Raw genomic sequence first — 16372 nt, forward strand, 5'->3', positions numbered from 1 at the left:
GTCAGCTCAGACACAGCCATAAGTGGTCACGCCTGGAGCACAGCCCTGGGGAGAGAGGCTGGCTGGTCAGTCTTCCTCTTCCTGTTTATGTTTTGCTTTCCGAGATGGTGCCTGGAGATGGGAGAGGCTACGGTCTGTGACCCCTTGAGACTCTGACCCCATGGGGTACTATGTGGCAGCAACCTTTTGATTGGAGTGCAGGGGCTGAAGGGTTAGAGGCCAGGTCCCCGGAACAACTCCAGAAGTAGGCCAGGGTCAGCCTGCCTGTCAGGGATGAGGGGAATGACTGGGGTAGGCACAGTCGAGCCTCTGGTGGCCTGCTCCTGTCCATCCATGCCCTCCTTCCTACCCACCCAACTCCTCCTTACCCCGTTTCTTCTGGCTACCCCATCTTTTCTTCCTGAGAGAGCAGATCCTCCCTGTAGTGTTGAGCCCTCTGTGGCCTGGCGAGTGGCCAGAAGTTTCATTTGCCGTCCTGGCTGTGTGATCTCAGCCTGCTTGCTCCCGCTCTCCCGGCCCCCTGGGCTCCAAAATACTGGAATCCAAGAGCTGATTTCTCGGCTCCCTGATCTAATTCTTGTGACTTAAATTGCTTCCTGAGCCCCGGCTGCTGAAGCCTGCAGGGCTGATGAACCTGCTTCGTGCCTAAGGGCCCTGAGGTTTTCCAGTCTCTCCTTTCTCTTTTCCCAGGCCTCCAGGGCGGAGGGAGGCCTAGGGCCTGAGGAGATTGACCTCCCTGGGCAGAGGAGAGGCCAGGGAAATTAAATGGTTGGCTTGAGGCTACCCTGCAACCCTAGGTGGGTGAATGACTGCAAATGAAGAAACGGTAATCTTTTCCTTCCCATCTCTTCCCCTCCCTGGAGAATCCTCCACCTTCCCTTCCTTTGGGCCGCAGTTCAGTTGGGAATTGTATGGGGAGCCATTACCTAGTACTCTCGCCTGAGGCCAAGGTGTCCACCTCAACCTGAGGACCTGGGTTCCAATCCACTGTCTCCATGGGGACATGAATAAGGTCCCTTACCTCACAGGGCCTCAGCCCTCATTCTGAAAATGGCAGCAGTGTGCCCGCCATTGCTCTCAACACTGGACACAGGAAGCCTCTCACTTAGTGGCTTGCCCATGGTGGGTTCCAGAGAACAGGAACCTTGTTCCTACCTTGGCGATGAAGGATAGGGGCTCGGAGAGGCTGAGCAACTTTTCTACGGTTATTGCCCAACAGATGAGTAGTTTGGCCAGGATCAGTGCCTACGTCCATCCTGCTATCAAACTTTGCTCAGAAACCATTCTATGAATTCTGCCTCAGTTTCCCTCATGGTCAGCCTGAACCTCAGTGAAGACCACAGTGTTGTTCTACGTGAGCCCCAGAATGTGTAGATTTGGAGAGGTTGAAGAAGGAGTGTGAGAGACCAGACCTCTGTCAAAACTCCCGATGGGTCAAGCCCTACTGGTTCCGGGTACAACCCCTGCTCTCCGGGGCCTTCTCTGACCATCCTGATGCAGGGTGTGTCCCTTGAACTTGGTCATTGTTCATTTAGGGCTGGCTAAACAGGACTAGGAGTGTGAGGTGGGTGTGGCCTGGCCAGCCCTGGACACCGGGCACTGGTGGCCTGAGGGCTTAGTATCACCTTCCAGACACCAGGAAGGAGAGACTCTTAATAGCTGAGGCAGGTAGTCTGTACCTGTTGCCTCTTTGCCCGATAACAGGTACTGGCTGCATGAGCTTGGGCAGACCTCTGCCCCTCTCCCTACCACCTTTCCTGCCTGTGCTATTGAGATGCTTCTGGGAGGGGGGTACATCCAGTGGTTGGAGCTCAGCGGGGGCTGTCCATGTTTGATGGTCTTCTTGCCCCCCTGTCTTCTAGGTGCCGCCTCCTCTTGTGGTCGTGGTCACCATGTTCTCCTGCGTAAAAGCCTATGAGGACCAGAACTACTCAGCACTGAAGCGGGCCTGTCTGCGCAGGAAGGTGCTCTTTGAGGACCCCCACTTCCCGGCCACTGACGACTCACTCTACTATAAGAGTACCCTAGGGCCCGCAGTCAGGTGGAAGCGGCCTAAGGTTAGTTTCCCCCCCAGGGAGAATGGGTCCCCCATCCCACCGGCAGCCTCCTGCCTGGTCAGGCCCTCTAAGGCATAGTGCACTCAGCGACCAAGGACTGCAGGTCTCGGCCTCCCTTCCCATGGCCATGTGGGGTGTATGCGACATGCCGTGGATGGGCCCCGTGTGCAGTAAGATTGAAGGGCAGGTTTGCTTTGCTGATTTTCAAGTCACTTCCTGTACAAGTAGAAGCATGTACTCTCATGAAGCTATAAGGATAGGCAGCAGGTGACCAATGTAGGGACCTGTACCCTGAGTGTTGGTGGCCTTGCCAGCTCCCAGCCTGGTCTAGGGCCCGTGAGTTGTATGCTTAGCAGAAATAGTTGGCCCTGGGCCATGACTTTTGGTTCTGGGTTTTTTTTTGTGTGAGGTGGGCATAGGAGTTCTGCCGAGTGGGGCTCCTGGGGTCTCCGTGAAGGGAGGGTGCTGGAGGACCCAATCCAGGCTTCACCTGGTGTCAGAGAGACAGTCACTGAAAAGGGACGTTAGTGTGGGAAACTAGCCTTTTCCAGGTCACTTGGGCGGGTCGTCACGGCCTCCCCCATGCCTGTTCTCAGAGAAGGTGACTCGGCTGCAGGGTCAGGCTGGGGGGAAAGTGCAGTCACACAGAGACTATTACGTTGGGGTATCAGGCCCCCTCTGGCAATAACAAAGCAGGCAGGACCTGGGGCACAGGAGGGAAGCACCCCCACCTCCTGGGCCTGGTGTGTTAGTTCTGAGCACGTATAGAGCCACGCACGTCTCTACGCTCAGAAGCAAACAATAGTCAGATGTGTACCTCCGGTCTCTCTGGTCCTTGGACATTTGTAGAAAAATGAAATTCCACATTCACGTCCCTCCCAACAACCAGCCTGGGGCATCGCTGTGAACTGGGGCTCTTGTCAGGCAAGGGAACTGAGGCTGAGAGAAGGGACCACACATTCAGGGGTCTCGGTCCGGCCCTTTCCTGACACCAGATGGACCCTGCGTTCTTTGGCCTCAGACCTTGGGACTTTGGGGGAGCTTCTGACCCTGGCTTTCTTCTCCGATCTAGTGACAGGATTTTGGCTCTATTACCCCATGTCTGCTTCGGCAAGGTGTGGGGTAGGAGCTGGTTTTAAAAGGGCCTTTGTGAGATCCTGGTTCCCAGGAGAAAGGGTGGACACCTGAGCCTCCTGCCACCACCCTCAAGGCACACTGTCCTTGCCCTGACCCTCTTCCTAAGACTGTGGACCACAGTCTGGAACGGGCTTCAAGAGGCCCAAGGCTGTGCAGGGCAGGCTGGTGACTGGGTGTGACCCGATGGAGTCACTGCCCTCTCAAGGCTCTTTCCCCTGGGTTCAGGAATCCTATTTCCTCCTTCCTCCTCCTTCCTTGGCACCTGTCCAGATGCCTTTCCAGCTCCCGCTGAAGACGAAGAACACATTGCCTACCCTGGCAGGGTCATGGCACACATGGCTGGTGGCAGAGCAGGGACCACGAGGCAGTCGCCGGGCTCCGGTTTTGGTCAGGCCTGAGCCCAGTAGGCAGAGTGTGTTCCCATGGGCATGATGCCACAGTTAAGACCTGGACTTAACTGGGGAGGGGAAGTGGAGCAGCCTGGGTTGGGGTGGGTTGCCAGCTCCTGACCGTTAATGTCCAGCCTTTTGGCCTCTGGCCTGAGGCAGCTGCGCTTCAGCATGGTCCTATTTCCTGGGTCCTGGGCCTGATGCCTTTTCCCTACAGTCCGTTCTGATTCCACTCTAGAAACCTCTCTCTCAGTTGGTCGTTATGGTGACTTCTCTGTTTGTGGAGATTCTCCTTAGACAGCCTCTGAGGCCGAGCCACTCAGTGTCTCCATCCCTTACCCTCCTGGTCTAGAACTTCCCAACCTCCCAGTCCCTGGGCACTCAGTCTTCCTGTCCCCAGTTTCTCAGTCCTTCCAACCTTCCTGCCTCCCAGGCTCCCCTCTCCATAGTCCCAGCTCCCTAGCCCCTTAGCATCCTAACTTCCCAGGCCTTCAGGCAACAGCCTTCATGCTTCCTAGCCTCTGAGTCCAGCCTTACTGTCCCAACTTACCACCTGTCAATCAGCCTCCCTTCCTCTAAGGCTTCTCCCACCACCACCACCCCCCCCCAATATTATGAAGAACCTGCTTTTTGAGCAAGCCAAGCTTGACTCCAGCCTGAGGTCTCTTCTTGAAGTGAGGTGTGGCTTTGAGTAGAGTGTCCCCCTCTTTAAGTGGGGAGAATAATTCTGGCCGAGTATGGTTTCTGGAAGTTGAGGTGCTGGAGGCATCAGACACATGGAGGCAGCAGCCAGCTACCCTCATCCTTCTGGTCAGCCCCTTGGTGGGGAGCCAGAGCTGGCCAGTTTCCTGCCATTCACCCTGCAGGGGGCACCAGGCCTGCCCTCTTTGGCATTCATCTTTCTACTCCCCCGCGGGCCTCTGTTGTGTTCTTTGCCACCGAGGGAGCCTCTTCCGCCTTCCTTACTGCTGGAAAGAGGAGGGGGAGGCGATGGGGGTTTCTGGGGAGTCAGGATGTGGGCAGAAGCCACTTCTGGTTCTCAGGCTGAGGGCTACAACTGTCTGGCCTCCAGCCAGCTCTCTGCCTTCCCTATGTCTGGGCATTCATTGTCTTGGGGGTTCTAGATGGAACGCATGGGGGTGGGTAGGAGCCCTGGGAACGTTTTCTAGTTTTGAGACCCTAGCATTCCTTGAGACAGCCTGGTGTGCCCACTGCCCAGGATCTCACCTCGTTTTGGAAGGGTGATCTTCTCCGAGTGCTGACCACTTGGCCTGCCTTAGGAAGACCTCTGCTCTCCCTAAAACTGAGCCCCTTGGGTACCTTCCCCTAGTCTTCTCAGAGCGCCAGGGAAGGCCCCTGGCTGGATTGCTGAAGAAGGAGATGGGGGAGGGAGAAAGGGCAGTTGCAGAGGGGGCACCATGTCCTGTGACTTTCCTGTTGTGTCCAGGCAAAGTTCCTGCAGTGGCCACTCTCTGTGACCTTAGATTCGGGAGTGGACAGGAGGAAGGATAAGGACTGGCAGTGTCCCCTGAGGGTGCAGTTGCGTGCATGGCTGCCCAGCTCTGCTGTCCCTCTCGCTCCTGGCTGGGTTCCTGACTCTACGCTAGCTGGAAACCTGAATTTCCTGCTCAGCCAGGAGGGGCGTGGCTCCGACCTGGTCAGACCTGGGCCAACTGGTCTGACCGGCTGAGGTTACCACAGGTTCAGAAGCTAGGGCCCTGGAGGCTAGTTGGCCAGAGGCCTGGGGGTCTGGGGGTGGTTCAGTCCGGGGCTCACAGCAGGCCCCGTGCAGTCCAGTCTAGGGCACTTGGTTATCCCTCCACGCCCAATCAGTATCCTCCCAGTGCCAAACACATCCCTTATCTGAGAGCTCATAGGCAGATAGAGGGACCTACATGCAAAGTGGTGCCCAGTATCCTAGGTCCAGCTCATGGTTTCCCAAACAACCAACCAGGAATCAGGAACTGAATAAAGGAAATAGATTCATTTACAGATTTGGCCTCACCTGCTGCAGTGTTAAAATCCGTAGGAAAGAGGGAGCAAAAGCCAGGAAATCTGCATACGTGGATGCACCTCCAATTGGTGGTGAGACTCATCTGTCCTAGGAACTGGCTTATCCCTAGGGGACTTTCTCTTCTGCAGCTGAAGGGATCTCCTGGAATAATTCAACGTTCTTTTAGAGCCACCATTAGTAAGATGTTGTGGAAAGGACTGGAAGGTGCGTGGGTGGCCTGGCACCAAGGTAGAGTGTGTGTGGACAGAGAGAGAGAGAGAGAGGGAGAGAGAGAGAGAGAGAGAGAGAGAGAGAGAGAGAGAAAGGGGGGGGCAGTATTCCTCCAACTGTGGCTGGACTGATTTCATCTTCATCTTCAGGGCATTTGGGGGTCCTTGTTCTCTCCAACTCCTGCTCCCCCCACACCAAACCCCGTTATCTCCGCATCTGCTCTGAAGGGACCACATTCCCGGCAACCTCAACCCGTATCAGGTTGTCATTAACTCCATTCATCCGGAGACTCGGGCCTGGCTGTAGTAGGGCCTGTCTCCAACTCATGGTCAGCTAGTGACTCTTCTGGCCGACAGTGGTGGACAGGGACAGGACACCTCTTCCTCCTGGGTCTTGTTGACACACAAGGAAGGGTAGCTTTGTCACTTATAGGACGCAGCACACCTAGAGAGAGGCTGGGAAGCAGACTGTCCAAGTTTGAATCTTAGGTCATCTTGCTGCAAGGCCCTGGACCAGTGACCTTGGCGCTCTCTCTCTCTCTCTCTCTCTCTCTCTCTCTCTCTCTCTCTCTCTCTCTCTGCCTCGGCATCCTTATCTCTGAGAGCACTACCAGGAGCACCCTGTTCTTTACTCCTGGCCTCCCCAGGACCAGTCCTCGGAGCTATTTTTGTGATGTTTTTTTCAGCGGTAGCAAAGGTGCATCTGCATCCCAGGTATGAGCAGCCTCGGGTGTCCTAGATCAGAGCTGGCAAACCTGAGCCTTCAGGTGCAGGCGGCATGCTCAGGGGTGGGATGGAAGCGCTTCTCCGAAATTCCATCTCTCCCAGTCTGGGGTGGGCATGGCGGGGCGGCAGAAGGGCGCTCTGGGGTCCAGAGCCAGGTCGGTACAGGCGTAGTGGCAGGGAGATCCTGTTGGTGTACCCAACCATCCTGCTCTGCCCTGTCTGCTCAGTCAGTTGTACTTGACCTGGGGCGCCCCTGCCTCCTGTCTGTCACAGGGCGAGATGAGCACCTTGCTGCCGTCTCCCGCTGCAGCTCTGGTGGAACTGGTGGCGGCTCTCTCATTGTGAACTCATGCTACAGAGTCCGCTAGATGCGAGGCCCCGCCCCTGCCCCCCTTTCGCTAGATGAGAGGCCCCGCCCCTGCCCCCTTTCAGAGCCTCCCTCCGTGAGAAGACATCGCTCTGTCTCAGTCTGGGACTCTGGATGGGTACAGTTGGCTGTAAGATAAGATTAGGAGGAAGCGGGGTGGCGCCCAGAGCTTCCTGAGAGTGGTCTTGGGGACGAGAAACAGGCCTCCTGGCTGGGTTTCCTCTGATCAGAGACGGCAGGATACACACCTGTGCCTTGGAGAAGCCACCATGCAGATTGCCCCTGGCTCCCCTGTAGCCACAGCTAGAAGTGGTCCAGGCGTCCGATTCAGTTAGTGCCCTCAGAGGAATTACCCTTTCTTTTCCTGGCTTTTTTTTTTTCTTTCTGAGCAATCGAGTCCCAAACACTGTCCTGAGGTCCCATTATCCCATTTTCCCCTGGCAGAATGCTCCACCGCCACCATGGAGGCCACACATACACTTTAGGGCCAGCGTTTGAGGACCTGGAGGAACAGAGAAGATGAGCATTGGCTTCTGTTTGCGTCTCCAGCAGCAGGCGTGCAGGAATTGAGGTCTGCCTCCCAGGCTCTCCTGCCCTCTGCTGGCCATCTGTGGAAGGGTTTCTGCTGCTGTGTTGTGACAGCTTGAGCCTAGGAACAGACCTGGAGACTCTGAAACAGGCAGAGACTGTCCACTCTAGCTCCCATGATATGCCTGGGACATTGAAATATGACTTTCCCTGGAAAGACAGAGAGGGCACTGACTACCAAAGGAAGGGATCTGCCTTAGGCCACCCTGGGGGAGCCAATGAGTTTGAGTTTATGGGGACACTTACAGGTGGCTATGCCACCAAGAAGTCCCACCCCAGTTAACTGTTTTGTACTAGTGATGAGGATCTCAGGGTGGGAGGAGAGAGGGGCTCCAACGCGGTGCCTGGTCCCCTGGGCATCTGATTTCCCGCCCTCTGTCCTGCCGAGGGACATGGCCAGCTATCGGATGTCTCTAAGTCTGTGACACATTTAGAGGCAATTGCACTATAATGGGATCTTTTATGAGGTTGGCAGGCCCTCTTGAAGGTCTACTGCGTCCATTCCAAGTAAATGCCAATTGCCCTGGGGGCTCATCAGCCACAGGAATGTTAAAGATCAGAGCCAACCAAATTAACGGAAGTCTCCTGGGCTGCCAGTGTGAAGGGCCTTCAGTGTGAAGGGCCGTCAGTGAGAAGGGCCGTCAGTGTGAAGGGCCGTCAGTGTGAAGGGCCGTCAGTGTGAAGGGCCTTCAGTGTGAAGGGCCTTCAGTGTGAAGGGCCGTCAGTGTGAAGGGCCTTCAGTGAGAAGGGCCGTCAGTGTGAAGGGCCTTCAGTGTGAAGGACCTTCAGTGTGAAGGGCCGTCAGTGTGAAGGGCCTTCAGTGTGAAGGGCCGTCAGTGTGAAGGGCCGTCAGTGTGAAGGGCCTTCAGTGTGAAGGGCCGTCAGTGTGAAGGGCCTTCAGTGTGAAGGGCCGTCAGTGTGAAGGGCCTTCAGTGAGAAGGGCCGTCAGTGTGAAGGGCCTTCAGTGTGAAGGACCTTCAGTGTGAAGGGCCTTCAGTGTGAAGGGCCTTCAGTGTGAAGGGCCGTCAGTGTGAAGGGCCGTCAGTGTGAAGGGCCTTCAGTGTGAAGGGCCTTCAGTGTGAAGGGCCGTCAGTGTGAAGGGCCTTCAGTGTGAAGGGCCTTCAGTGTGAAGGGCCGTCAGTGTGAAGGGCCTTCAGTGTGAAGGGCCTTCAGTGTGAAGGACCGTCAGTGTGAAGGGCCGTCAGTGTGAAGGGCCTTCAGTGTGAAGGGCTTTCAGTGTGAAGGGCCGTCAGTGTGAAGAGGTGCCACCACGTGTATGATGATGATGGTGGTTCCTTCAAAAGGGCGAGGATGGGGAGGACAGGCCAGGGGGCCAGGGGGCCAGGGGGCCAGTGGGGCCAGGGGGCCAGTGGGGCCAGGGGGCCAGCGGGGTGGTTCAGCTGATCAGGCGACTGTTATTTGACTCTATGGAAGTTGTCTTCTGACCTCCACACATGTACCAGTGCACACATGTGCTTCATCACACATGTGCATCACACATGCTCCTACGGGAAGGATACTTAGCTAATGCGTTATTTTTTTAAAGGAAAAATATTGGAATGGGCACCCTATCTGCCTTGTTTTGTTTTGTTTTTACCTGCCCCACCTGGCTACCGAAACGGCTTCAGGTTAATTTAGTGAATGATTTCTCCATTGTATATGATCCTCATTTCAGGGTGTATCCCAGCAATACGCCCAGCCCTGCCTCCTTACAATCTGGAGTGGGTGTTAATCACAGCCCACTCAGGACAAGATTACTCTCAATATTTTTCACCTACATGGCTCCATTTCCTGATTCATCCATTACTCCCACCCCCGTGTTTTCAGAAGTTGCCATGAATCAAGGTCTGTGTGACTCCATCAAAGCTCTGGTGTTCTGCGCCTCAGCAGGGGAGCAAAAGATCCACAGTTCACTGTGGAGCCTCAGGTCCCTCCGCCTAGCCCTTACCTGCAGGGAATTCCCACGCCAAGTAGCCCCTTCCCCCTACATCACTGGGTGCAGCAGTGATCACCTGCACCTCCCCCACCCTTCACCCCTTTGGGGAACAATTGTTTGGGCTTGAAGCCTTCCGGGGGGCTCCCTAACACGAATCTGACTTTCTCATCCTTTAGGCTGGCCGTTTTCCTCTGGGCTCAGCCTCAGCTGCTCGCCTTGTCCTAACCAGAGTCCAGTGGCTGCCACCACAGCCTTCTTAAAATCTAACATAGAATTAAGAATTAAAAATTAGCCAAGTGGTGGTGGCACACGCCTTTAATCCCAGCACTCAGGAGGCAGAGGCAGGTGGGTCTCTGAGTTTGAGTCCAGCCTGGTCTGTACAGTGAGTTCCAGGACAGCCAGGGCTACACAGAGAAACCCTGTCTAGAAAAACCAAAACCAAAAAAAATTTAAAAATTAAACAATTTTTAACTTTTTGCCACTCAAAGGTTGGTTACTCTGGAATCCCCCCCTCGGGGTATGCCTCAGCCTGATTTTCCCTGGGCACAGAAAGCTCAGGCTCAGTTGTTAAGTCTGAGGGCCAATGAAACCGTCACATCAGTTAGGAGGCGTGTCACTCCCCAAACCAGGGAATACCCACCCGGCTCATTTTTGGTTCAGACTGTTCTCTGTAGGTACCACAGGGTGTGTGACTTTCTCTGGGAGACGTGAAGAAACTTCTCTTCACCCAAGATAGACAGGGCATGAGCAGATCAAAGAGAGGGTTTTGTCCAAGCCAAACCCTGTGAACCCAGTGAACCTAATGAAGTTATGGGGTGGGTTAGGTCGTAGGCGGCTACACCCCCAGGAAATCCCACACCCAGTGGACTGTTACCTTAGGGCATAGCAATTATAGTCTCAGGGGTGGGGAGCCTCATGAGGGTCATGTGATGACTTCTCAGGGTCTTCTAGCCTCTCTCCTGCCGGCCTCCCAAGGGGATGCTCATCAGCCTGAGTTAGCTCACAGGTCATCACAGCTGCTTGGCTTCAAGATGGAGACGATCTTGTCAAGCCCATTAAACGGGCATCGTCCTCAACCTCTCATCTGTGAAATGGGCACAGTGCTGGGTTCTCAGGGCCAGTGGGGGTTGCCTGAGTTATAAGGCTGTGTCTCAGTGCTCTGCCTCCCCGCCCTGCCGTCTTGCCCCCTCAGCTCAGATCTTCTCATTAGTCTCTGAGGAGGCTATGATGGTGTGCCTAGCTGCTTTCCTGGGCTGGGCATACTGTGGTGCTTGCTATCTGCTCCCTCAGAGATCCACCTACATCTGGCTCCAGCCTGGGCAGGGTGTCTGCTCTGTAGGAGACAGGAATCTATGCTTTCAGCATGTGTCTCTTGGTGCAGAAGCCAAAGCTGCACTTTTTCCACTCTATAGCCCTGCCTTGGGTCTTTAAGGGCAACCGCGAAGAGGGGAGAGATTGGAAAATTAGACCAAGACCCAGAAACTAGGATGGGGAGGGCCTGAGTCCTGCCAGACATGACTCTGCCTGGCAGCTGTCCCCACCTGGTTCCTAGCGTCTCCTGTGTCCCCGTGGCCATGCCTGTGTATCTCTGTGAAAAATCAACAGAATTTCTGCCCCACACTGGCATTCGTATGTCCTGCGTTTCGACAAGTCCTGCCTGTCTTTGAGCTTCTGTTCCTCGTCCTTAGAATGGAGTAGCAACCCCATCACTGCCTGAATGCCCTCATTTTGTACTCAGCGTTAGTCCTTTTGGGACTTGTCATTTGATTACTTTGTGACTGGCCTTGAGGGCCGGCTGCACGGGGAGATCTACTCAAGGCAAGAAGAAGGTGGTGGGCCAGGGTCCAGCAAGCTGAATCTTTCTTCAGCTGTTGTCTGTCAGCTCACCCTAGTGGAAATGCCCTCTGGCCGAGGAGGGAGACACAGTCCAGGCAGGACTTTGGGATATGGTTGGCCATGTGGGAGAGAGGGCAGTGAGGCATCTATGCCCCCAGGTTCTCATGTTCTTCTCTCCCTCTCTGCAGGATATCTGCGATGATCCCCGCCTCTTTGTAGATGGCATCAGCTCCCATGACCTGCACCAGGGCCAGGTGGGCAACTGCTGGTTTGTGGCTGCCTGCTCGTCACTGGCCTCCCGAGAGTCCCTCTGGCAAAAGGTAAGGTCTGGGGAGTGGCAGCTGCAGGGGCTATCAGCCCGTGGCGCTCGCTGCCAGGAAAGTGTGGCATTGGGGAGGCTTGTGGGGCTTCCTGAAAGCCTGCCGCTGCGCTGGGCTGGGCCTCAGTTAGCAGACTGGCCTTCCCTCGCCTGTTTAGCCTGGGATCCTCAGGGTAATTCCCAAGGTGATTCTCATGTGTCCCCTCTCCAACTGCTGAGGGACGAGGGACCGTGGAGCAAAGGCTACCCCTGTGAAGTATGCACACTGCCTGTGTTATCCTCGGTGTAGGGATACCACTCAGTGCTCAGTAACTGCTGTGTGACACAGGCCAGTTGCTGGCTTTTCCTGGGCCTCAGTTTTCTCAGTTGTTCATCAGAGTGTGGTCTAGACAGCTCCATGTTTCATGATTTCCGGATTCATGCTGTTGATGTTCTGGGCCAAGGTCTGGGGATTGATGGAATGGGTCCCGGGCCTGCCTCCTGAACCTTCTTGGCAACGCTCAGCAGGAGACCTTAAATATAACACTTGGAACTACTTTCCCAAGGAGGGGAGGCCATTTTCAGTTACATAGTGAGTTCAGGACTAGTCGGGATGTGTGAGACCCTGTCTGAAAGTCATGAAGAAGAAGGAGGAGGAGGGGAGAGGAGAAGGAGAAGGAGGGGTAGGAGGAGGAGGAGGAGGAGGAGGAGGAAGAGACACTCACTGTTCTTATAGGACCCCTGGCAGGGTAGCTCTCAGTCAGCGATGGCCTCACTGACCTATTTTGTAATAATTATTATCCCTAAACATAAGCGTGTTCCAGGTGTTCCAGGCAGGGGAGATGGCTCAGTAGGAAAAGCCTTCAAGTCTGAGTTTGATCCCCATGATCCCCATGGTGGAATAAGAGAATAGACTCCCACAAGTTATCTTCCTACCTCCATATAAATAAATAAACAAACAAGTAATTGAAACAGGGCTCAGGAATAGGATACATTTTTTTTCTTGCTTTCCCAGGCATCCATCAGCCGCCAGAGGGAGCTGTGTCCTTAGCCAACACCCAGGCCTTTGCAGGGCCTCTATCCTCCTCTCCTGTCTCCTGGAGAGTGTGGGCCCCTAGCCACCCAGTAGGTGTCCCTGTCAGGGTCACGACCCCTGCACACTGTGGGCCTTTGGTACTCAGAGCCCACTGCTATGGCATACAGGGGTGGGAGTCTATGCTGGACAGCCTCAGACTGGAGGGCGAAGAAGGGTGTGTCTGTTGTGGGTGTCGAGGGCTAGAGAGAACTCAGCCCAGAACCATCCATCATCCGGATGGAGGACTGGTCCTCAACACAGCAACCTCCAGCCCCGACTCTGAGCAAGGGCTGCATGGCCTTGGCTTGCAGGGGCATGTGGGCCCTGTGTGTTGCTCCACCCTGCCCTGTAATTGCCTGTTTATCCGAGTCTCCCCTCTAGAGGTGAACTCCCCAGGGGCAGAGCTGGCCCAGTCTGCCCCTTCTTGCTGAGTCTGGTGTGATGAGCAAAGGTTGGGGAACAGAGGGCTGCCCCACCTTGAACCCAGTACTGCCCTGTGACTCTGAAGCTGACCTTTCTGTCCATTTCCCACGGGTCTCTTGATGGACTGGAGCCTAACCAGGTCTGGCAATGCATTGTCCAGGAAGATCCTCACCTTGCTGTTTCACTGACTTGGCCTCGCGGCTCTGCTCCCCGTCTAGCTGATGGAGAAGCTGGCCTGCTTCTCATCAGTGTGAAACCGCCTCCTTCTGCAGGACTGAGACCCCAACCCTGGTGGTCTCCCAGGCTGACCTCCAGGAGTTTGGCGGTGGGGGAGGCTGGGCCAGGGTTGGATGCGCTAGGCTGATTGCGGTCCACCTCCGGGAGGTGCTGTGCTGACAGGTCCCTGGTTCATGCGAGGAGGCCCTGGGGAGCTCATTACGGTGCCTTACATCCCCTGCGGTCCCCACTGACTGGTCCCTGTTTGTTGTCACCCTCTTGTTCTGTCCTGTTGCTCCGCAGAGCCTCCCTGACCTTCGTCTGTTTTTTCCCCTGGAAGAGCAGTAGGGGGAGTTGTGCCCCGAACCCCCGCCCACCTCTACTCTCCCAGTGCTGAGTACTAGATGCAGATGTATCTTAACTGGGGCACTCCTGCCCTTCCTCCAGGAAGCTGTTCCTTTCTTACAAGACCTCAGGGTAGTCTGGGGCTGATGGGCACAGGATTCCAAGCCTGCCAGGCTGAGTCTGTTCTGGTTGCTGGTCACTGATATTGGCTTCCGTGTCAACCTGGCTTTCCAGGCCCCATAGACAAATGCTGGGCATTTAGGAGTGCCCTTGCTTATACAGCTTCTCTCCCACCCTTCCCTCGTGCGTCCCACCCAATCATATGCTCCACAGGGCTCCCTCTCATGTGGGTCAGTATGGCCTCCTTTAGCTCAGTAGTTTGTTCCCTAAGTCAGACGGTGGGTCTGAGGTGACCAGGCCCCGTGAACCCACAAGTAGGATATGGTTAGGTTAAATACTTGTCACGGGGCTCAGCTTAGGCCAGATCCAAGGTTCTTTGGGAGGTGGCCTCGCATGGGCCTGCTGCCTGCTCGTAGCTGCCCTGGGTAGCCTGTCAGAGTCCCGGCTGGCAGTAAAGACAGAAGTGGACATCATGCAAAGCAAGAGTATTGGGGCAGCGAGTGAGGCAGGGGTTGTCAGTCCTGGGCAGTGCTGGGCAGAGTAGAGGGTGCTGGGACCAGGCAATCTTTGTTGCCAGTTTAAATGTTTTCCAGTTTTCCCAGATTGCAGCGGGGAGACCTTGCATTCAAGGCCCACCTGGGCTATTCATTAAACCCTGTCTCAGCAACAACAAAACAACAACAATGATAAATCGAATGTCTCCCACTCTGTCCCAGCCCATGCCTCAGTTATGAATCAGTTCATTAGGAAGTGATGAGTGGGGGTGGTGGAGAGATGGCTCAGTGGTTAGGAGCCCTGCCTGCTCTTCTGGAGGACCTGGGTTCCAATCCCAGGCATGGCAGCTGACAACTGTGTGTACCTCCATGATCCATCACCCTCACACAGACATACAGGCCTAACACCAATGCAGATAAAATTTTAAAAATTTAAAAAAATAAGTAGTAAATGGAGGACTTAGCCGTGTCCCGGGTACACAGTATGTTTGGGGACTGAACATGTGAAATGCACAGGAGGACTTAGCCGTGTCCTATGTACACTGTATGTTCTGGGGACTGAACATGTGAAATGCCCGTAAGGCCCATGTGCCATTCTCCACCCAGAGGCAGCCGTGTTAGGGTCTTCTCATCCTCTTCTCTGCTGAGGCTGAGGAGGTTGTCTGGGGTGCTCCCTTTGTTTTCCTGCCCACGTCTGCAGCCACGGGGGCCCCTTCAGAGCGGCCTTTCTCTCCTGCGTTCCCTCCTCCATCCAGCCTCGGATGGCTCCTCACAGGGTCTGTCTGTCCAGTGGCTGGTAGAGTTGCTGCGTCCACCTCCTTCCCTCTCTGGTCACAAACATCTATCACACAGCTCTTTGCTGGCTCCTCCTGCCTGCCCGTCTGTGGGTCCCCAATTACAGCTGTCACAGCTTCCTTCACCCCCGACTGCCTGCAAGGTGCACCCCCCTCCCCACAGCGGACCAGCCCGCTCTAGCGGTTCTGTGGCCCTGGATCCCTTTAGGGATTAGAAAGGCTGACACCCCACCCCCACCCCACCTTCCCCCCCCGGGATGTAGAAGCCTGAGTGTCTGTACAGATGCCAGCTTCCTCAGCCTCAGCCTCTGGCACGCTGTCCTTGCCAGCCTGCTGTGCTGGCTGGCTGCCTGGCACAGAGCGCTCGGCACCTCTGATTTCTCAGCCTTTCTGGACATCGTTAGGTTTGTGAGGTTAACGCCTGCCCTCTGCCCTCGGCCCCGACACTCTGGCAGCAGCTCCATCCGTCCTCACTGAACCCACAGCTTGTGTAGGGCCCTTTCCCTGGTGTGCTGAGACCTGTCTCTACCTCGCCTTCTAGGCTTCTAGGTCACCTTTTGTCATTGTCATTCATTCATTCAGCATTCAGCATTTCTGCCATTCACTTAGCTTTCGGAACATCCCCTGAGCATGGAAGCCATGTTCTCACTTACAGGGATGAACAAGACAGACATGGCCCTGCCAGGGTGTCCAGTCCAGGGGAGACTCAAAACAAACAAAATCAGGGCTGGGATCCAGTTCAGTGGGCAGGCACCGGCCAACCCCGTGCAAAGCTCGCGTTTGCACCCCCACTCAGACACATCGGCTCTCACATCGCACACTTTCTCTTGTGCACACGCATGCACGCACACTCTTTCAAGCACTTACGCAAACGCAAATACGAACTGGGCTTGCTGTGTGGCTTTGTGGGTAAAGGTGCTTGCCAACCAACAATCGGGGTTCAATCCTGGAACCCATATGGTGGGTGGAGAGAACCAGCTCCTTCAAATTGTCCCTGACCTCCATATATGACCTATGGTGTTTACACACACACACATGTGCATGCATGTACGCACACACAAATGGAATGAAAATAATTTAAGGTCAGAATGTCACTCTGGAAGCGCAGAAGGCATTCCTCTTCAGAAAGGACGTTGAAGCCCCTCAGCCATATCGCCCTGAAGGCCGGTGAGCGAGCAGGCTGCTTGATTCAGCTCTTACCATACTGGTTTCTGGGATTGCTGCTGGTGGCCCCCGTTTGTTTTTCCCATTGCTGGGAACTGAATCCAGGGTCTGTCCGTGCTAGGCAAGGGCTCTGTCAAGGACACCCTGGACGCCTCTCCTTCATCCTAAGATCCCCGACAGCGAG

At 55.2% G+C, this 16372-nt stretch overlaps 1 protein-coding gene across 2 annotated transcripts in view; it reads left to right on the forward strand.

Annotated features, from left to right (window-relative positions):
- LOC121451010 (calpain-5) overlaps positions 1–16372 on the forward strand; it is a 55166-nt gene that overhangs the window by 14367 nt on the left and 24427 nt on the right. The window contains exons 1-3 of one of the 2 annotated variants that reach the window (XM_041656470.1): positions 1643–1704; positions 1863–2057; positions 11448–11579. In XM_041656470.1, coding sequence (XP_041512404.1) covers positions 1893–2057; positions 11448–11579 — 297 coding nt within the window. In that variant the 5' untranslated portion in view covers positions 1643–1704; positions 1863–1892. Of the gene's footprint in view, positions 1–1642; positions 1705–1862; positions 2058–11447; positions 11580–16372 lie in introns of those variants that run through there. The other variant, XM_041656461.1, reaches the window with a different exon arrangement.

The sequence above is a fragment of the Microtus oregoni genome, unplaced genomic scaffold (assembly GCF_018167655.1).
Source record: "Microtus oregoni isolate MIOR12 unplaced genomic scaffold, Mior012 000000F_ref0000247, whole genome shotgun sequence".
Classification (NCBI taxonomy): Eukaryota; Metazoa; Chordata; class Mammalia; order Rodentia; family Cricetidae; genus Microtus; species Microtus oregoni.